At 36.8% G+C, this 15,157-nt stretch overlaps 1 protein-coding gene across 1 annotated transcript in view; it reads left to right on the top strand.

The window, feature by feature from the left end:
* The window catches only part of Hmcn1 (hemicentin 1), a 450,607-nt gene that overhangs the window by 127,280 nt on the left and 308,170 nt on the right, over positions 1 to 15,157 (top strand). Inside the window, exons 3-4 of the mRNA XM_013021737.1 lie at positions 6,454 to 6,612; positions 7,626 to 7,748. Coding sequence (XP_012877191.1) covers positions 6,454 to 6,612; positions 7,626 to 7,748 — 282 coding nt within the window. The remainder of the gene's footprint in view (positions 1 to 6,453; positions 6,613 to 7,625; positions 7,749 to 15,157) is intronic.

The following is a 15,157-nucleotide window of genomic DNA, read 5'->3' as shown; positions in this document are numbered from 1 at the left end:
TCCTTTTCGACATGACAACTTGTACTTCTCATTGTTGCATTGGGTCCACCTGTATCCTTATTTAAACGACTTGTTTTTCCCCTTCCCCTCCACAAATTATACTGACATCAAATACAGTGAAAGCAGGGGTTATACTGTGGGGGGAGGGACATACAAAGCAACAAAGAAATAATCGTATAAATGTGTTAGAAACAAATGCATGAAAGAAAAAAAATTTAAATACATATCTTAGGGTTCATTTTCCTAACATCACCTTATCTGACCTTTTATGCTTGACTCATACTAGATATTGCAAATAAGGAAAATCATGGGACCTATGTTTCTTTGGGCTTGGCTTACTTCACTTAATATATTTTTTTCCAAGTCTTTCCATTTCCTAACAAATGGGGCAATGTCATTCTTTCTGATGGAGGCATAGAATTCCATTGTGTATATATACCACATTTTCTTGATCCACTCATCTACTGAGGGGCATCTGGGTTGGTTCCATATCTTAGCTATAGTAAATAATGCTGTAATAAACATAGGTGTGCTGGTAGCTTTAGTGTGGAATGAGTGCATTTCTCATCAAGCATTGTTGCCTCCTCCTTTGTTTCCCCTTCCCATCCCTTCCCATCTTCCCCCCTCCCTCCCACTTCTCCCTTCCTTACCCCCTCCCCCCGACCAAAGTTGTAAAGTTTGTTTTTCGACATGATGTCTTGTACATTTCATTGTTGCAATGGGTCCACCTGCTTTTAAGTAATTTATTTCTTATCAGTCTTAAGGATGACTCCTACCTCTAAGTATACCACAGATTTTATCTGTCCCAAACTTTCTCATGTGATGTTTTCATTTACTAAATTTCCAGTAGTAACAATGAACTATATTGATATGCTTTTGCTCAAGATACAAAAATAACATAAGTAATATTAAGTACATATTTTCACATTAGGTTAAGAACAATCAGAGAATTATAAGCTGCCTTCATTGGCCAGTAACAACGATACTGTGAAGTCGCTAAGGTTAGTGTAGGAGCAAAAGGAAGAGAAAGACTGAGAAGAAAGATAAAAGCACAGAGGGGAGATCTTAGAGAGGGGTCAAACAAGTCAGGCAGAGTAACGGCCCAGTCTTTGCACACAGAAATGATGACTGCTACAAGGAACTGCTGAAGCTCAACCCAGTTTCCTTCTGATGTGAGGAAACAGAGCCATCTGTTAGGAGAGACTAGGAATCCATCCCATCAAAATCAATCATGTATCTTAATCGGATGGGAAAGACAGATCCAATGAAAAGAAACAAAATCCTTTAAGGTTTGAGGAAGGACTTGTTTAAGAAGTAGAGGAAGATTTTCAAAGATGAAGCTAGGAATGCCTAGACATCATGTCCCAGTTTCCCATTTTTGCGGAGAGTTCACTCTGTCTGTGTCTTCTGGTATTTAAAAGCTCTGAGGTGGCACTGGTGTCATATTTCGTGTCCCCATCTTCAGAGGACCACTGTCTGTTCTGATTTATGTGAATTAGGATGTTTTGAATTTTTGAAGTATTAAAGCCCATCATTTTCTGATTTACTACTGAAGACATTGAGGGCCTGGTATATAATGCTTCTCCCCCTGCCCCCTTTTTTTTTTCCTGCGCCAGTCCTAGGGCTTGAAGTCAGGTCCTGGGTACTGTGCCTGAAATTCTTGGAAATTCCTTTGGAAATTTTTGAGGAAATTCTTTTCCTCCAGGCTAGCACTCTAGCACGTGGGCCACAGAACCACCTCCAGCCTTTTCTGAGTAGTTTATTGGAGATAAGAGTCTTAGAACTTTCCTGCCTGGGCTGGCTTTGAACCATGATCGTCAGATCTGTCTCTAGGATAACAGGCATGAGCCACCAGCATAATTCATTCTTTATGGATATTTGAAATAAAAAAACCAAACCTCTTTTGGGGACCTTAAAAGGATTTACTTTACCTAAAAACAAAGGAAGTTCTAGCAACTTGGAAGATCAGTGGCTGAAAGAGTTACACAATTTTGAGTGACAGGTTGTAACTTGAAAGCATGGCAATGTTTGTTACCTTTGATGTGTCTGGAGTTGCAGCCAGCAACTCACTGAGGCTGTATTTTGAAGCCTACCTACTTGATGTTGATTAGGTCTCTGTGTAGCAGTGTCCACCCTTTTAGTGTACTCCTGGGGACACAGCTTCTTCTGATTTAGATTTTGGGACTTTGGGGTTTGTGTTCTGCAATGTTCTCATTGTCTCATGGGACACATGGCAGTGAAAGCTAGCACAAGTCACTGATGAACTCTACAATTGTTCTAATTTATATTCTAAATATAAATTAGACTTGCTTGCTTTGGACACAACTTTAAATTAGACTTAATGTAACTTAATGGTTTCCACATGTACAGTTTATTTTCTTGGTCTGAACTTTAGCCCAGGAGTCACTGACTATATTTTCAGAAAGAGAACTGAGGGTTGTAAAGGGCTTTTTTGTTTGCTTGCTTGCTTTTATCTTCAGTTTCTAAGTGAGTTTCATACCAACGTTTTCTAGGTAAAGGACAGATTAAACAAGGTATTTTACAAATGAGTATTCCGTGTGAAAGAACTATCATCTAATTTTGAAAATAGGGTCCAAAACCCAATATCATACATTGACGTTAGGATAAAAAAATGAGCATTGTAATGCTAGTAAGATTTGTCTTGGAATTGGCCTACCAAAAATGTTCCATATTTTGATTACTTAATGTGAGGCATACCTAGGAAAGGATTAGTATAAAGTAAAAATGGAATACAAGGGTAGAAGAATTGAAGTGGGTTGAGTAGAAGAGAATTAAGACTCCAGCCAGTACCTTCAGTGAGACTGGCCATGCTGGATCCCTGCTTTTTCATCTGGTGAACATCTTCCCATTTGGTCTTGAGCAAGGATCTCAGTTTTTTCTCCAACTTAGAGTTTAATGGTTCAGTTTATCTCAGTGCCATTCCCCACCTTGTCTTGTGTTTATAAAATGCAATGTGACAATCAATGTTAATTACTTCCCTGACTGACAGGATTTCTATTCATTCTTCGTCTTGGTTTCCAGGAATAATTGTTTAACATAGTTATCACTGTAACTCTGATATATATATATATATATATATATATATGTGTGTGTGTGTGTGTGTGTGTGTGTGTGTGTGCGCACGCGTGCGTGTGTATGTATATATGTATATAAACATAACACATTATACATACATGTATATACATATATGCACATATATAAATACATATATACACACATAAATAATTTATTCCATTTTTTTATCTGAACTATCTTTGGAAATTTAGTATATTTTAGCTATTAGTAGAATTATAAAGATAAAAAATACCGAAGTTAGTTATATTCTAGGATTCAAGAAAGAACACAAGATAAACATATTGGACTCATCCTAATATACATTAAAGGATTTTTTCCAGTTCAATGTATTATGCAGTCATCATCTCCATGGGTGGTGTGGTGTGGTGTGGTGTGTGTGGTTTGTCGTAATATAGATAGTCATGTTTGTTTTTTCCTGTTAAATGCTAAAGCTGAGCATATTTCAGGATACACACATATATCAAAGACAAGATGATTTCAATTCATATACTGCTTAGAATATATATATATATATTTATATTTACACACATGTCTCTCTACATATATTTCTCCATTTATACACACACATCTAGTTATTTTTTTCCTATGTGCATGGATAACTTTGGTACTTGCACCGTTAGAGAGTTTAGCTCTGGCATTGTATCACTTGAAATGGAATAGGCTTAAGTTTAAGTAAGGTTCAGAGTGTATACAAGTGTGCCTAGATTGTGTTAAGACTGCTTTGCCCATAACTAGTATACATCTAGGACAAGCAGAAAAGGTCAAAAGCTATAGACATATGACCATATAAGATGATTCTAAATGAAATGAACCCCAAGTAGGGACACAAGGGGTTTTATCTTTCTTGTTGTTTTTAATGTGCTTATAATGTACTGTATGATTTTTTTTTGTTTCTTTTGTATGTTCTTCCCCCATGGCCTTGTTTTCCCTGTATTTGATTCCAGTGCCCTGCATCTTGTATATACATTTTTTTTCTAATTTGGGGAGTGGAAGGGAAATAACAAAATGCTGAAACAAGGATACAGGTTGACTCATTGTAACAATGATATGTACAAAACACTCTGTTCAAAATGAACTTTACAACTTTGGTGGGGGAAAGGGAGGGAAGAGTTGGGATGGTGAGGAGGGAAGGGATGATGGGGAAACCAAAGGAGGAGGTAACAATGCTCGATAGGAAATGGATTCATTACCTTACCCATGTAACTATAACCTTTCTGTACAGTATCTTTACAATAAAAATATATATTAAATAAACAAAGACTGCTTTGCACAATGTCATACACCTAGTAATCATTACTCATTAATTTAGCCATTCATTCACTGAACAACAATGGAATATCTACTAAATTCTTTGATAAATAGGGATTAACTGGAAAGAGATGAGCATTATAATATAACTCAAGCCAATAACACAAAAAGGAGCAATATTCCATGAGTGCCCAAAGCAATGGGGATTGTCGTGCTCTCATTATACAATATTTTTGATAAAGTATAAAAAGGTACACTGATAGCAATAATAGAAATTAAGTTATAAGCACAATCCAGTATGGATTTCAGATGTATATGAGTCAAAGATTTTTAACTTTATTATCCAAATTTTCTAGGTACCTTGAGACTTCTATTAATCCTTCTGTAAAAGGGCATTCCTTACTTTTAGAAGAATATTGGAATGATTGCCTACATTTTTTGTCTTATTAATATAATATGAATATTGTACTAAGGATTGAACTCAGTGACTTGTACTTGCAAGACAGGTGTTCTACTACTTGAGCCCCCATTTGGCTTTGGTTATTTTCTGCCAGTGCCCAGCACAGCCTAGACTGTGATTTTCATACATATATTTTCTTATGTTGCTGGGGACGGCAGCTGCACAGCACTGTGTCTAACCATTGTGCTTTATCTGTAGGTAGGGTAACAGGTATTCACCACTGCCCCAGCTATTGTTTGAGATGGCGTCTCTTGAAATGTTCTGTCCTGTCTGGCCTCAAATGGTAATCCTCTGATTCTGAAATCCAACTTACAGGCTTGAGCTACCATGACAGGCAATATGTGTTTGTTGTTTTTTTGCAAATAGTGGGCCTTTTTGAGCTCAGGGGTTAAGATGCTGTCCTTTAGGTGTTTTGATCACGACTGGTGCTATATTACTTGACTTATAGCTTCATGTCATGTTTATTGTTGGTTAATGGAGCAAAAGTCTCTCAAACTTTCAGCCTGGGCTAGATTTGAACTACAATCTTCATATCTCAACCTCTTGAGTAGCTAGGATTACAGACATGAGTCAATAGTGTCCAGCCAATATGTGGTTTTAAGCTGTTCAAATTTATGGGTGAAAAGTAGATAAAGTCAAGACCACATTTCAGTACATTTGTAAAAGCTGCATTTAATGTTAGAATGTAATTGATGTTTTGGAGGGATCCCAGTGGGATGGATTTCCAACTGGAGTCATTTTGGGGGATTTTAGTAGTCTCTAGAATCTACTCAAAGGGATATGTTTATAGATACAGAAGTTTCTCAAGCAGTGATAGCTCTTTTAGAAAAAAAATTGTACTTAAATGGCTCAGAGTCTATCTTTCACTTAGTTGCTGGACACGATTGATCTTTCTTTGTTTCTTTTTCATATTTTGTTTTCTCTTCCCTACATGGATTTCTAGAGATCTGATGGTTGGTTCATAGGCAGAAGATTTTTCTTTCCATGGTACTAGATGACAGTTACTAACAGACAATATCCACACAGAATTATACTACCATAGAAGCTGTATTGCAAATCTGGCCCTACAACAAATACTATGTAATGAATAATTTGTATTGTATGGTTCACACTCAAATATATACTGTCAAGCAGAATTGCAGAATGGTTTTGTTTCAACATTTGAATATACAAGGCACTTGAATATATAAGGCATAGGTATATCTGAGTGGCACTTTCTATATTTGGGGTGAATTTATAACGACTAAAAGTCCAGGCTTTTCTTATTCGTGTGTGTGTGTGTGTGTGTGTGTGTGTGTGTGTGTGTGTGTGTATGTGTATCTGTGTATGCGTTTGTGTTTAGGGGCTTGAACTCAAGGCTTTGCATTTTTGCTTGTATTTTGCTCAAGGCTGATACTCTCCCATTTGAGCCACACATTTCCACTCACATCATTTTATAGCATCCCCATTACTTCCTGACTAAAATGATTCATCTAGTAGCAAACTGATGTAAAACCAAAAAGAATTTGTTTGGTTTGAAAACTCTTAAAACAACTAGCTTTATCTGAAATATTCAGAAGCTCCTCTTCCTCCTGCTTTTCCTCCTCTTCCTCCTCTTTCTCCTTCTTCATTTGCTGATGAAGTGAGTGCATCTTGCTTTCTGCTCACAGGGTGGTGGTGATTGTCCAGAGATGAGTATTGGAGCTATAAAAATAGCCTTGGAAATTTCTCTTCCTGGTTCATTCATCTATGTTTTTACGGATGCACGGTCCAAGGACTACCGGCTCGCCCATGAGGTGCTGCAGCTGATCCAACAGAAACAGTCTCAGGTGAGTAGAGTCCATTCCAAACTTTCCTTCTGAGTTAAGCATGACAATGCCTGTTCTTTGTCTACTCCATGTGTGGTACATAGCAGTAACTATTCACTTATTTGTATCAGCATGTTCATATTATCTAGTTTTACCATAGTAAATATATATATATATATATATATATATATAAAGTTTATAGATCATAGAGTGTCTTGTTTAATACAGAGAAGAAATGATTGGAGATTATTAAGATGTTCATTACAATCTTATCTTTGTAATGGATAGAAACTTAAGCCTAACAAAAAAGTCCTCTATTTCCATTATTATCTCCCATGTGGAGTCCTGCCTGAGCCAGTTATTCATTGTATCAGTTAGCTTTGGGCACATTACATATGGTCCTAATATGAAGTGATTTCAGCCAATAAGCATTTATTTCTCACAGAAGTGTTGTTAATTTAAACTAGTCTTACATAATGGTAGTCTGGGAGTGTTTGGGGTTTGGCTTATCTAAGTTGGGTTCTGGGCATATTGGCTTTGTCCCATTGGTTTCTTAGCCTCTGATATGAGTAGCTAGCTTAGTTAGAACATTCATGACCTTGGAAGAAGCAGTAGAAAGCAAATGGAAATGCACAAGGCCTGTTGGAATGATACATAGAATTTGTAGAATGTTGTCTTTGCCTCATGATTTTGGCCAAGCAGGTTATGTGGCTAAGCTTAGATTGAAAATGAGCTATCACACTTAGTGAGGAGAAGTACAAAATCCTTTGGCATAGTATCTGGGTACTGGCAGAGGTGAAGAAAGGAGGTCATTGGGTTATCTAATGTGGTCATGGCTCACTTCCATAACTTTTAGCCCATTTGTCTGACATGCAGGCATATCCTTTCTGGACTCACTATTAAGCAGAGTACAGGTTTAAGATGTATGTATTTATATGTATTCTGCTTGTCTAATAATATGTTAAGAAGAGATGCCCAGCAATTACGTTGATTTCTAGAAACCATTGAACTGTCTCTTTTTATAAAAATCACAGGTTGTATTTGTGCTCACTGGAGACTGTGATGACAGGAACCACATTGGATATAAAGTCTATGAAGAAATTGCCTCTACAAGTTCTGGTCAAGTGTTTCATTTGGACAAAAAGCAAGTTAATGAGGTGAGTTGAAGAAAGTGCATCTCCTTTATTGCCAGCTACTTTACCAATGTCAGTTGTGCTATGCAGTGGTGACAGTTTTGATTTGAAAACCAATTTTAATCAATAGCTTTTACTCCCAGGGCTTAAACAGGATGATAACAATACTGAACTAAGGTGGAGAAACAGATTTAGCTGACATGTATTTCTAGATTTTATTGTTATAAAATTGAATAGTATGAATATAACTTTTATAGTTCTTGTGGTTTTGTAAAGTCTATTTGCATTACTGATGAATGACTTTTGAATAACTAGTAAAATGAGACTTAACTGGTTATCGAGGTAGAGTGTAAACAAAATTCCAATGAGACTCTAAGCTTAAAGTAAAAAAAAACTGTGTAAGTAATGTAGAAGTGTTTTCTAACAAAAATCTGTAATTGATATTATTGGAAATCTTGGTATTCCATAAAATAAGTCTTTGGTATAGGTCTAATTGTCATGATTTCCTCTTTCTCTTTTATGTTATCCTGATTTGTCCTCACTTGGGATAATAATATTTGCTTTGCTTAATTTTTAATTTTTTGCTTCATGTTTAACTTGATTTATTAATTTATAATTATAATTATAATTTATATTTATATTATGTTATATAATTTATAATTATTTTTATAATTATTTATAAATTAGGTTACCACTTAGATTTCTAGGAACATACCAGGAAAAGATAAGATGTCCAATTAGCTTATCTACATTTCATTGATATGATCTCTGTATCCACATAAGGATTATTCGTTTTCATAACATATTCCTTTATATTGTGAATGACATGGGACAGCAGATGTCCTATAACTAAAGAATTATTATATTATAGTAGAACTAAAAGAACATTTGATATTTCTAGAGGGAACAATTTCTCAAAATATTTTCACTACAATGTGTGACTATGTATGTTTTTGTACTCTCTATAAGCTATTGTATATATAAGCATATATATTATATATATTCCCTATATAGACTATATATGTGTGTATATATAGTCATATGTGGGTATATATATTCATATATCTATTCATTAGAATGCACATGAATATATATGAACCTGGAAGTTTATATCTGCATGGTTACTGTGACAACTTAGTGACTCAGAAATGTCTGGGCAAGGTCTTAGAAAGCCCTTAGCACTTAATTTGCATAAATGTTTGAATGAGAATTTAGAAGCCTACAAGTGATGAGGAAAGAGTCCATGAGTTTCAGGGACCTAAGAGGCAGGTGGCCATAGTTGTTTTTAATCCCAACTTCTCTAGTCAGTGTCACCAGCATCAGGTGGGGTATAGGAGAGACACGGCATTGTTTTTCTCCTATATTAGTGAGTTCTTCATCTGCTTGGGGGTTGATGAGGTTTTTGGTTTGAAGGGCTTTTGATACCAGTGAGGATATCATGTCCAGTAAATAGATAGTATGGTTCCCAGAAGGCACTGGATAAAAGAAGAGATGAGCAGACTCATTGCCAGGACTAGAGGTTTCAGAAAGCACAGGCTCACAGACGTGGTGGTGAGCAGCCAGACAGCATAGAGGTTCCTGAAAGCAGGTTGGTTGAGTTCATGAGAAGAACCACAGGACTTTTTTTAAAAAGTAGTTGGGCCCAGAGCCAGAAAAAAGCATGACTTTGACTTCATTTATGTACACATACCCTCTTACAAAAACTTGAAAATGCTGTCTTAAACAGAGAAAAATAAGCCTTCTAGAAGTACATAGTTTATTAGATAAATAGTATAATTTGTAATTTTATAGTCTGCATGCCTTTTCAAAATTCTTAAAAAATGCAAAAGTTGCCAAAATGACCAGATCCTCAAATTTAGTTAACAAATAGTAATTAACAAAATGTTTCTGGAAACTTCAGGAAATTTGACAGATATTATTAAATGCTCTGGCTTGTTTAGTGTTCATCTCCTAGATGGTTAACATGTCTTGGTTTTTAAATACAACTTTGGCAGATCAGGAGTAGAATAAAACCCTTGCTAAAGTTGCGTATTTTAAAAACAATTATGTTGGATGCTAACAGACTATGTCTTGATTTATCTGTCAATCAGCAACTTGGACCCCTTGGCCAGATATGTTACAAGGAGTAACTCATTTACTTTCTGCCACTGAGACTTGAGGAGCATTTAGTCAGGGGTTTCTACCTACATATTGTCCTGTATGTATGCAAAACTGTGATCTGAGTCTGGCAGCTTGGTGTAAATTTAGGAATAAAACAATTATAAAGGAGAGGAAAGAGGAGAATCTAGTCTCTGGATTAAGTCAACACTCTTACCATCTTAATGCTGACAATGGAATCTCATTTTAGAATTAAATGAGATAATGCATGGCAAATGTTCCAAAGGAGGTCTGGTACAGGGCATTAGTGTTGCTGCTTTGCTTTTTAAGTAGTAGGATTGAGTTACTACTTTTTTTTTGAAACCTGGGGCATAAATCTGAAAACTGAAGAAGCACTTACAGTTTTCTATAAGAAAAGATACTATGAAATCTTACTGAAACTGTAAATCTACATGTTGCTTAAAGTAAGCCACCAACATCGTAATTTCTGTTAATAAGAAGCATTGTGACTATTAAAAACTGTGCTTGAAAATGTTTTGGTAGGTCAGTCATTTTACTTTTCTCATTGTTATATATTCTTTTATTATACAAACCTTACAAATTAGAAGGTATATATATATATATTCTTTTATTAAACAAACTTTACAAATTAGAAGGAAAATAGAAAATCTGCTGATATCTACACATGTAACAGTCACAAGAATTTCAGGGAAGACCCACACACCATACAATAATTCAAGAGAATTGTGTGTGTGTGTGTGTGTGTGTGTGTGTGTGTGTGTGTACTCTTAATTCAGGGATTTTTTTTTCATGTATGCTTTCTAAAGAATGTGTACAGTACTATTGTTTTGGCCTCTTCACCTACTGCATCCATTTCCTGTCATGGTAAAGTGATTTTTGTATCAAGTCACTTGAGCCAACTTGAAAGTGATTTTACTTTCTGTTATGTTTTAAACAATGAAGTAGAACGACTGAGTAGAAGATTTAGGCCTCTTCCATCTTTGGTAAACATAAAAGAAAAACAAAAGTAAAGAAATTTTCTGGCTGAAGATCAGTGGTCTGTAAATCACTATATGGAATTGCATTTTGGAAGCACAAGCTACAACACATTTAAAAGATGTGCTTGGTTTCCCGTGGAAGTCAGATCAACAGCGAAGACATTACAGTATCACTCTCCCATGTAATCATGAGATGAGTAATTGTCAGCTGGAGGAAGTTCAAATCTGAAATCTGGATGTTCGTGGTACTGTATCCCGTGTTAAAGGTAAAACAGGAAAAGATGCAGTGTCTGAACTTCCTCATCCTTTCTCTACCTCCCCCATCTGTGTAGTGTAACACCCCTTTATTCCCTAATTACTTCTCTCTGGACATCTCAGCCTGGTGGATTGGTCTCATTCCAATAAGTGTTAACATTTCCAGCCTCTAAGAGGCTGAATATCAATAATCATTCTAGCAAAAATGAAATGACCCATTCAAAGGGACAAAATGGTAGTTAATGAATGACAATTTTTTCTGGTTTGGAAAAAGCTATGAGCAGCCAAAAAGAAATGGGGAAAGACTGGGAATCTAGAAGCCTATATTGTTTCTAAGTCTAAAGTAGAGGAGGAAGACATTCACACTGGTCCTCAGTGAGATCCTGCTGCAGACCCAACAAGAACAGTGCTGGAGGCCTTCCTACATCCCAGGTACCTTCCATTTTTCCCAGTCTAACTGGAAGCCTACTGAGATGATCCACAGAAAAGTCAACATCCCACAGCACAGAACTGCCTGCAAAAGGGTGGACAATCAAAATAATTTTCACCCTTCCCCCCAAAAATCCAAGAAGACACTATAGTCTGTTATGGTTCAGGCTCATAGCCATGTGATTGTAAATCAATTACCTACATTTCTTTGTGTGTGTGTGTGTGTGTGTGTGTGTGTGTGGAAAATACCATTCAGAAGGGTTACAATTACATGGGCAAGGTAATGAGTACATTTCTTATCAAGCATTGTTGCCTCCTCCTTTGTTTCCCCTTCCCGTCCCTTCCCATCTCCCCACCCAGCTTTGCCCCCCTTTCTCCCCTCCTTCCCCCCCTGCCAAAGTTGTAAAGTTTGTTTTTTTTTGACATAACTTCTTGTACACCTACATTTCTGTGTCTCTTTTTCTTTATCTGTAAGTAGTAGAATGATTATACTTACCTTACAGGGTTGTTGGGTTTTAGAACGTAGTATCAGTAAATACTGACTATTATTTTTATGTTACAGTTAAAATACTCTATGAACCTTCTCTGTAAAATATTTCTTGAGGCAAGAAACACACACACACACACTCTCTCTCTCTTTCTTTCTCTCTCTCTCTCTCTCTCTCTCACACACACACACACACACTTCAAGTCCATCTGTGATTAGATGGCCAAAGGTAGTATGCTTTAATTGGAAACTGCTCTTGGGATATAGGAAGACCTGGGTGGGTTTGCTTTATTGCTGGAGGACAATAGTTTGGGGTAAAGATAATCCCCAGGAAAGAGGAGTTTTCTCTACTTAACTTCCCAATTACCCATGGGACATACAAGCTCTTGAAATTGAAGGAGAAGAGAATTCCAAAGGATTTCACAAAGGGAACTTATAAGGGAGAAAGCCAGCCAAAAGCCTGTTGAGTAAATCAGGGAGAAAATGAAAGGGAAGAAAAGAGCATCCCAAGGGTCTGAGGTGAAGAAGCTCAAAAGGCCCCAGGGGTGTTTATACTCTGAGATGAATATCAAATAACCAAAGTAAGCAATAAAATCATTAAAGAATTCCACTGCTTATTTAGGGAATTGAAAATAACAGCAATATTACTACTGTTACTGCTAATGAAAACATAACCCTCGTAGAGTGTTTATTATGCTCCATGCACAGATGCCGAGAATGATTTCTTTAATCCTCACAGTAATCTTTGGAGGTAGGTGTTCTGGAGAGACAATGCCTTTCCTCTGAAGGTCACCTTGGAGTCAGCAAGAGCAGCTGCAGCTGCCGAGAGGAGAGGGACTGGAGCAAAGGCTCTGGATGTCCTGCCTGCAGGAGGAGCAAGGTGCTTTGGGGAGCACCCTGGAGCTGAGAGTGAACTGGGTGGGGGGAAGACAGACCCCTGGAGGAGGGCAGGGCCACTCTTGTATCTGTAACAGGAGTAGATGTTCAGATAAAGGAAACATGTTTATTTTTGCTTTCCTACTGAGGAATTTCTAATGGGAAAGAGGAACTAGTATTTCCTAGGTATTCAAGGGGAAGTAACTAACACTCAGGAAAAATGAAGTGACAATCTGTGAAATATCCAGAAAGCTGGCAAAAGAAAGCTGGCAAAAAGCAGGCCTCATCGTTAGTTCTCTTGCTCATTTTACAGTCATTTTTTCCTGGGCTCAGCACTGATATCATAAAAAGTATTAACTTTGCTGCAGTGTGAAATTGGCACAGCCAACTTCCTGCTATTTTGGCCAATGGCCACTTCTGATTAGAATTCAGATGAAAAATCTCTCTGCCTATGGTGGAAGGCCTGAGAACTGTTCTGGATCTTGAACAATTAGTAATGTGAAATGACGTATCTGCTGTTTCAGTCTCCCCTATCCTAAGTCTCACGGCACACCACATTTAAAAAACATAACCTTACTGCTGACCTTGAAAATAAGTAGAAACAGGTGTTTCCTCTGAAATTTGAAAATGTGTCAGAGACAATTATAACATTCTAGAAAGTGACAGGAAATGTGTGGAAAGGATGTGGAAATATTTCCAGGATCCCTTCTTTGAATTTTCCTCAATAAATGTCAAAAGCCAAGCAGAAAGCTCAGAGCCTGTACATTAAAGTAATATGGATGTCTTCATATCCACAACCATATCATAAGAGGAATCTGAGCCTTCATTCCAGTGAACTGCTTTTCTTCCTGTGACAATGCTGAGATTGACACTGGGGAATGCTAGCCTTCCTGTCCTGGTTACCTGTTTATTCCCACGTACCCGAGGTGCTTTATTGCTCACTAACATGGTTAAATGAAGCCAAGTGTTCTTCATGTTTCTATTTCTTTAGGCAAACAAAAAAAATTGAAAGTAATTAATTGCTTAAAATTCCCCTGGGACAGGGGACCATCAACCACAGAGACGGGCTGTCTTCAAGGAGATAAAAGCTTTTAAATACATTTCAGAGTGAATAATTTTTAGAAGGAACAAGAAACATCTTTACAGATGAACCTTAATCAGTCAGTGGCATACTTTTAACAGGACTTGAACAAGCAAAGAAATACATCTGTTTATTTAGCTAATGCTCTGCTGATTAGAAGCTAAGAGGAAGCATGCAGATCAACATGCAGGAAATGTCAGTGGTAACAATCAATCCCTTGAAGAGCTGCCTGTGGGTTACAAGAGTTATAAGCTACCAACTTACTATGCCAACCTTCCGACTCAGGAAAATTCATACTCTAGCTATACTGGCTTAAAAGAGATTAGCCTTTCTCCCCATTTAAAGAACTTGGTGCTCATTTATACTGGAGTTGTGGCAGACAAAATAGATTTTGAACCGAGAGACAAATGTCCCAAGCGCTTGATATTTCAAACTTTAACAACTAGTTAGCCTCTCAAACCACAGACCATTAGTTTTGTTAACCTACTGGGAATTAGCAGTGTGGAGAGATAAATTCCACACACTTTCAGTCATTTGGACATTACCTTTCATGTTTTATATGTAGAATTCAAAAGGATTTCTTTAAAGCTTTTTTGTTGTTAGAGAAACTGTGTACTAAGCATCCCGCTCATATATATATGACATGTATATGTTGAATATTTAATATGTAGTATATTTCATCTATATGATATATAAGTATACATATGTGTGAGTGTGTGTGTGTGTGTATATATATATATATATATATATATACATACATACATACACACAGTCATATATATGAGTGTATCTGATCTTTTAGGAATTGATCAAGAAATAAGACAGCTGTCACTTAAGAGATAATATGTAGCCTGGAGCCGGTGGCTCACGCCTGTAATTCTAGCTACTCAGGAGGCTGAGGTCTGAGGATATCATGGTTCAATGCCAGCTTGGGCGGGAAAGTCTGTGAGACTTTTATTTCCAATAAACCACTCAGAAAACTGGAAGTGGCACCATGGCTCAAATGGTAGGGCTATAACCTTGAGCTGAAGAGCTGAGGAACAGCACCCAGACCTAGAGTTCAAGCCCCACAACCGCCAAAAAAAAAAAAAAAGAGAGAGAGAAAGATTATATGCTTGCTCCTTCAAAAAGACCATGTTTTCATTTTGAGGATTTCAAATCATCAAGCATTTGAACTTATAAAGAACTGTTTTTTTTTTTTTTTTTTTTT

The sequence above is a fragment of the Dipodomys ordii genome, unplaced genomic scaffold, assembly GCF_000151885.1.
Source record: "Dipodomys ordii isolate 6190 unplaced genomic scaffold, Dord_2.0 Scaffold57, whole genome shotgun sequence".
Classification (NCBI taxonomy): domain Eukaryota; kingdom Metazoa; phylum Chordata; class Mammalia; order Rodentia; family Heteromyidae; genus Dipodomys; species Dipodomys ordii.
This window is presented reverse-complemented; position numbering and strand designations above follow the sequence as displayed.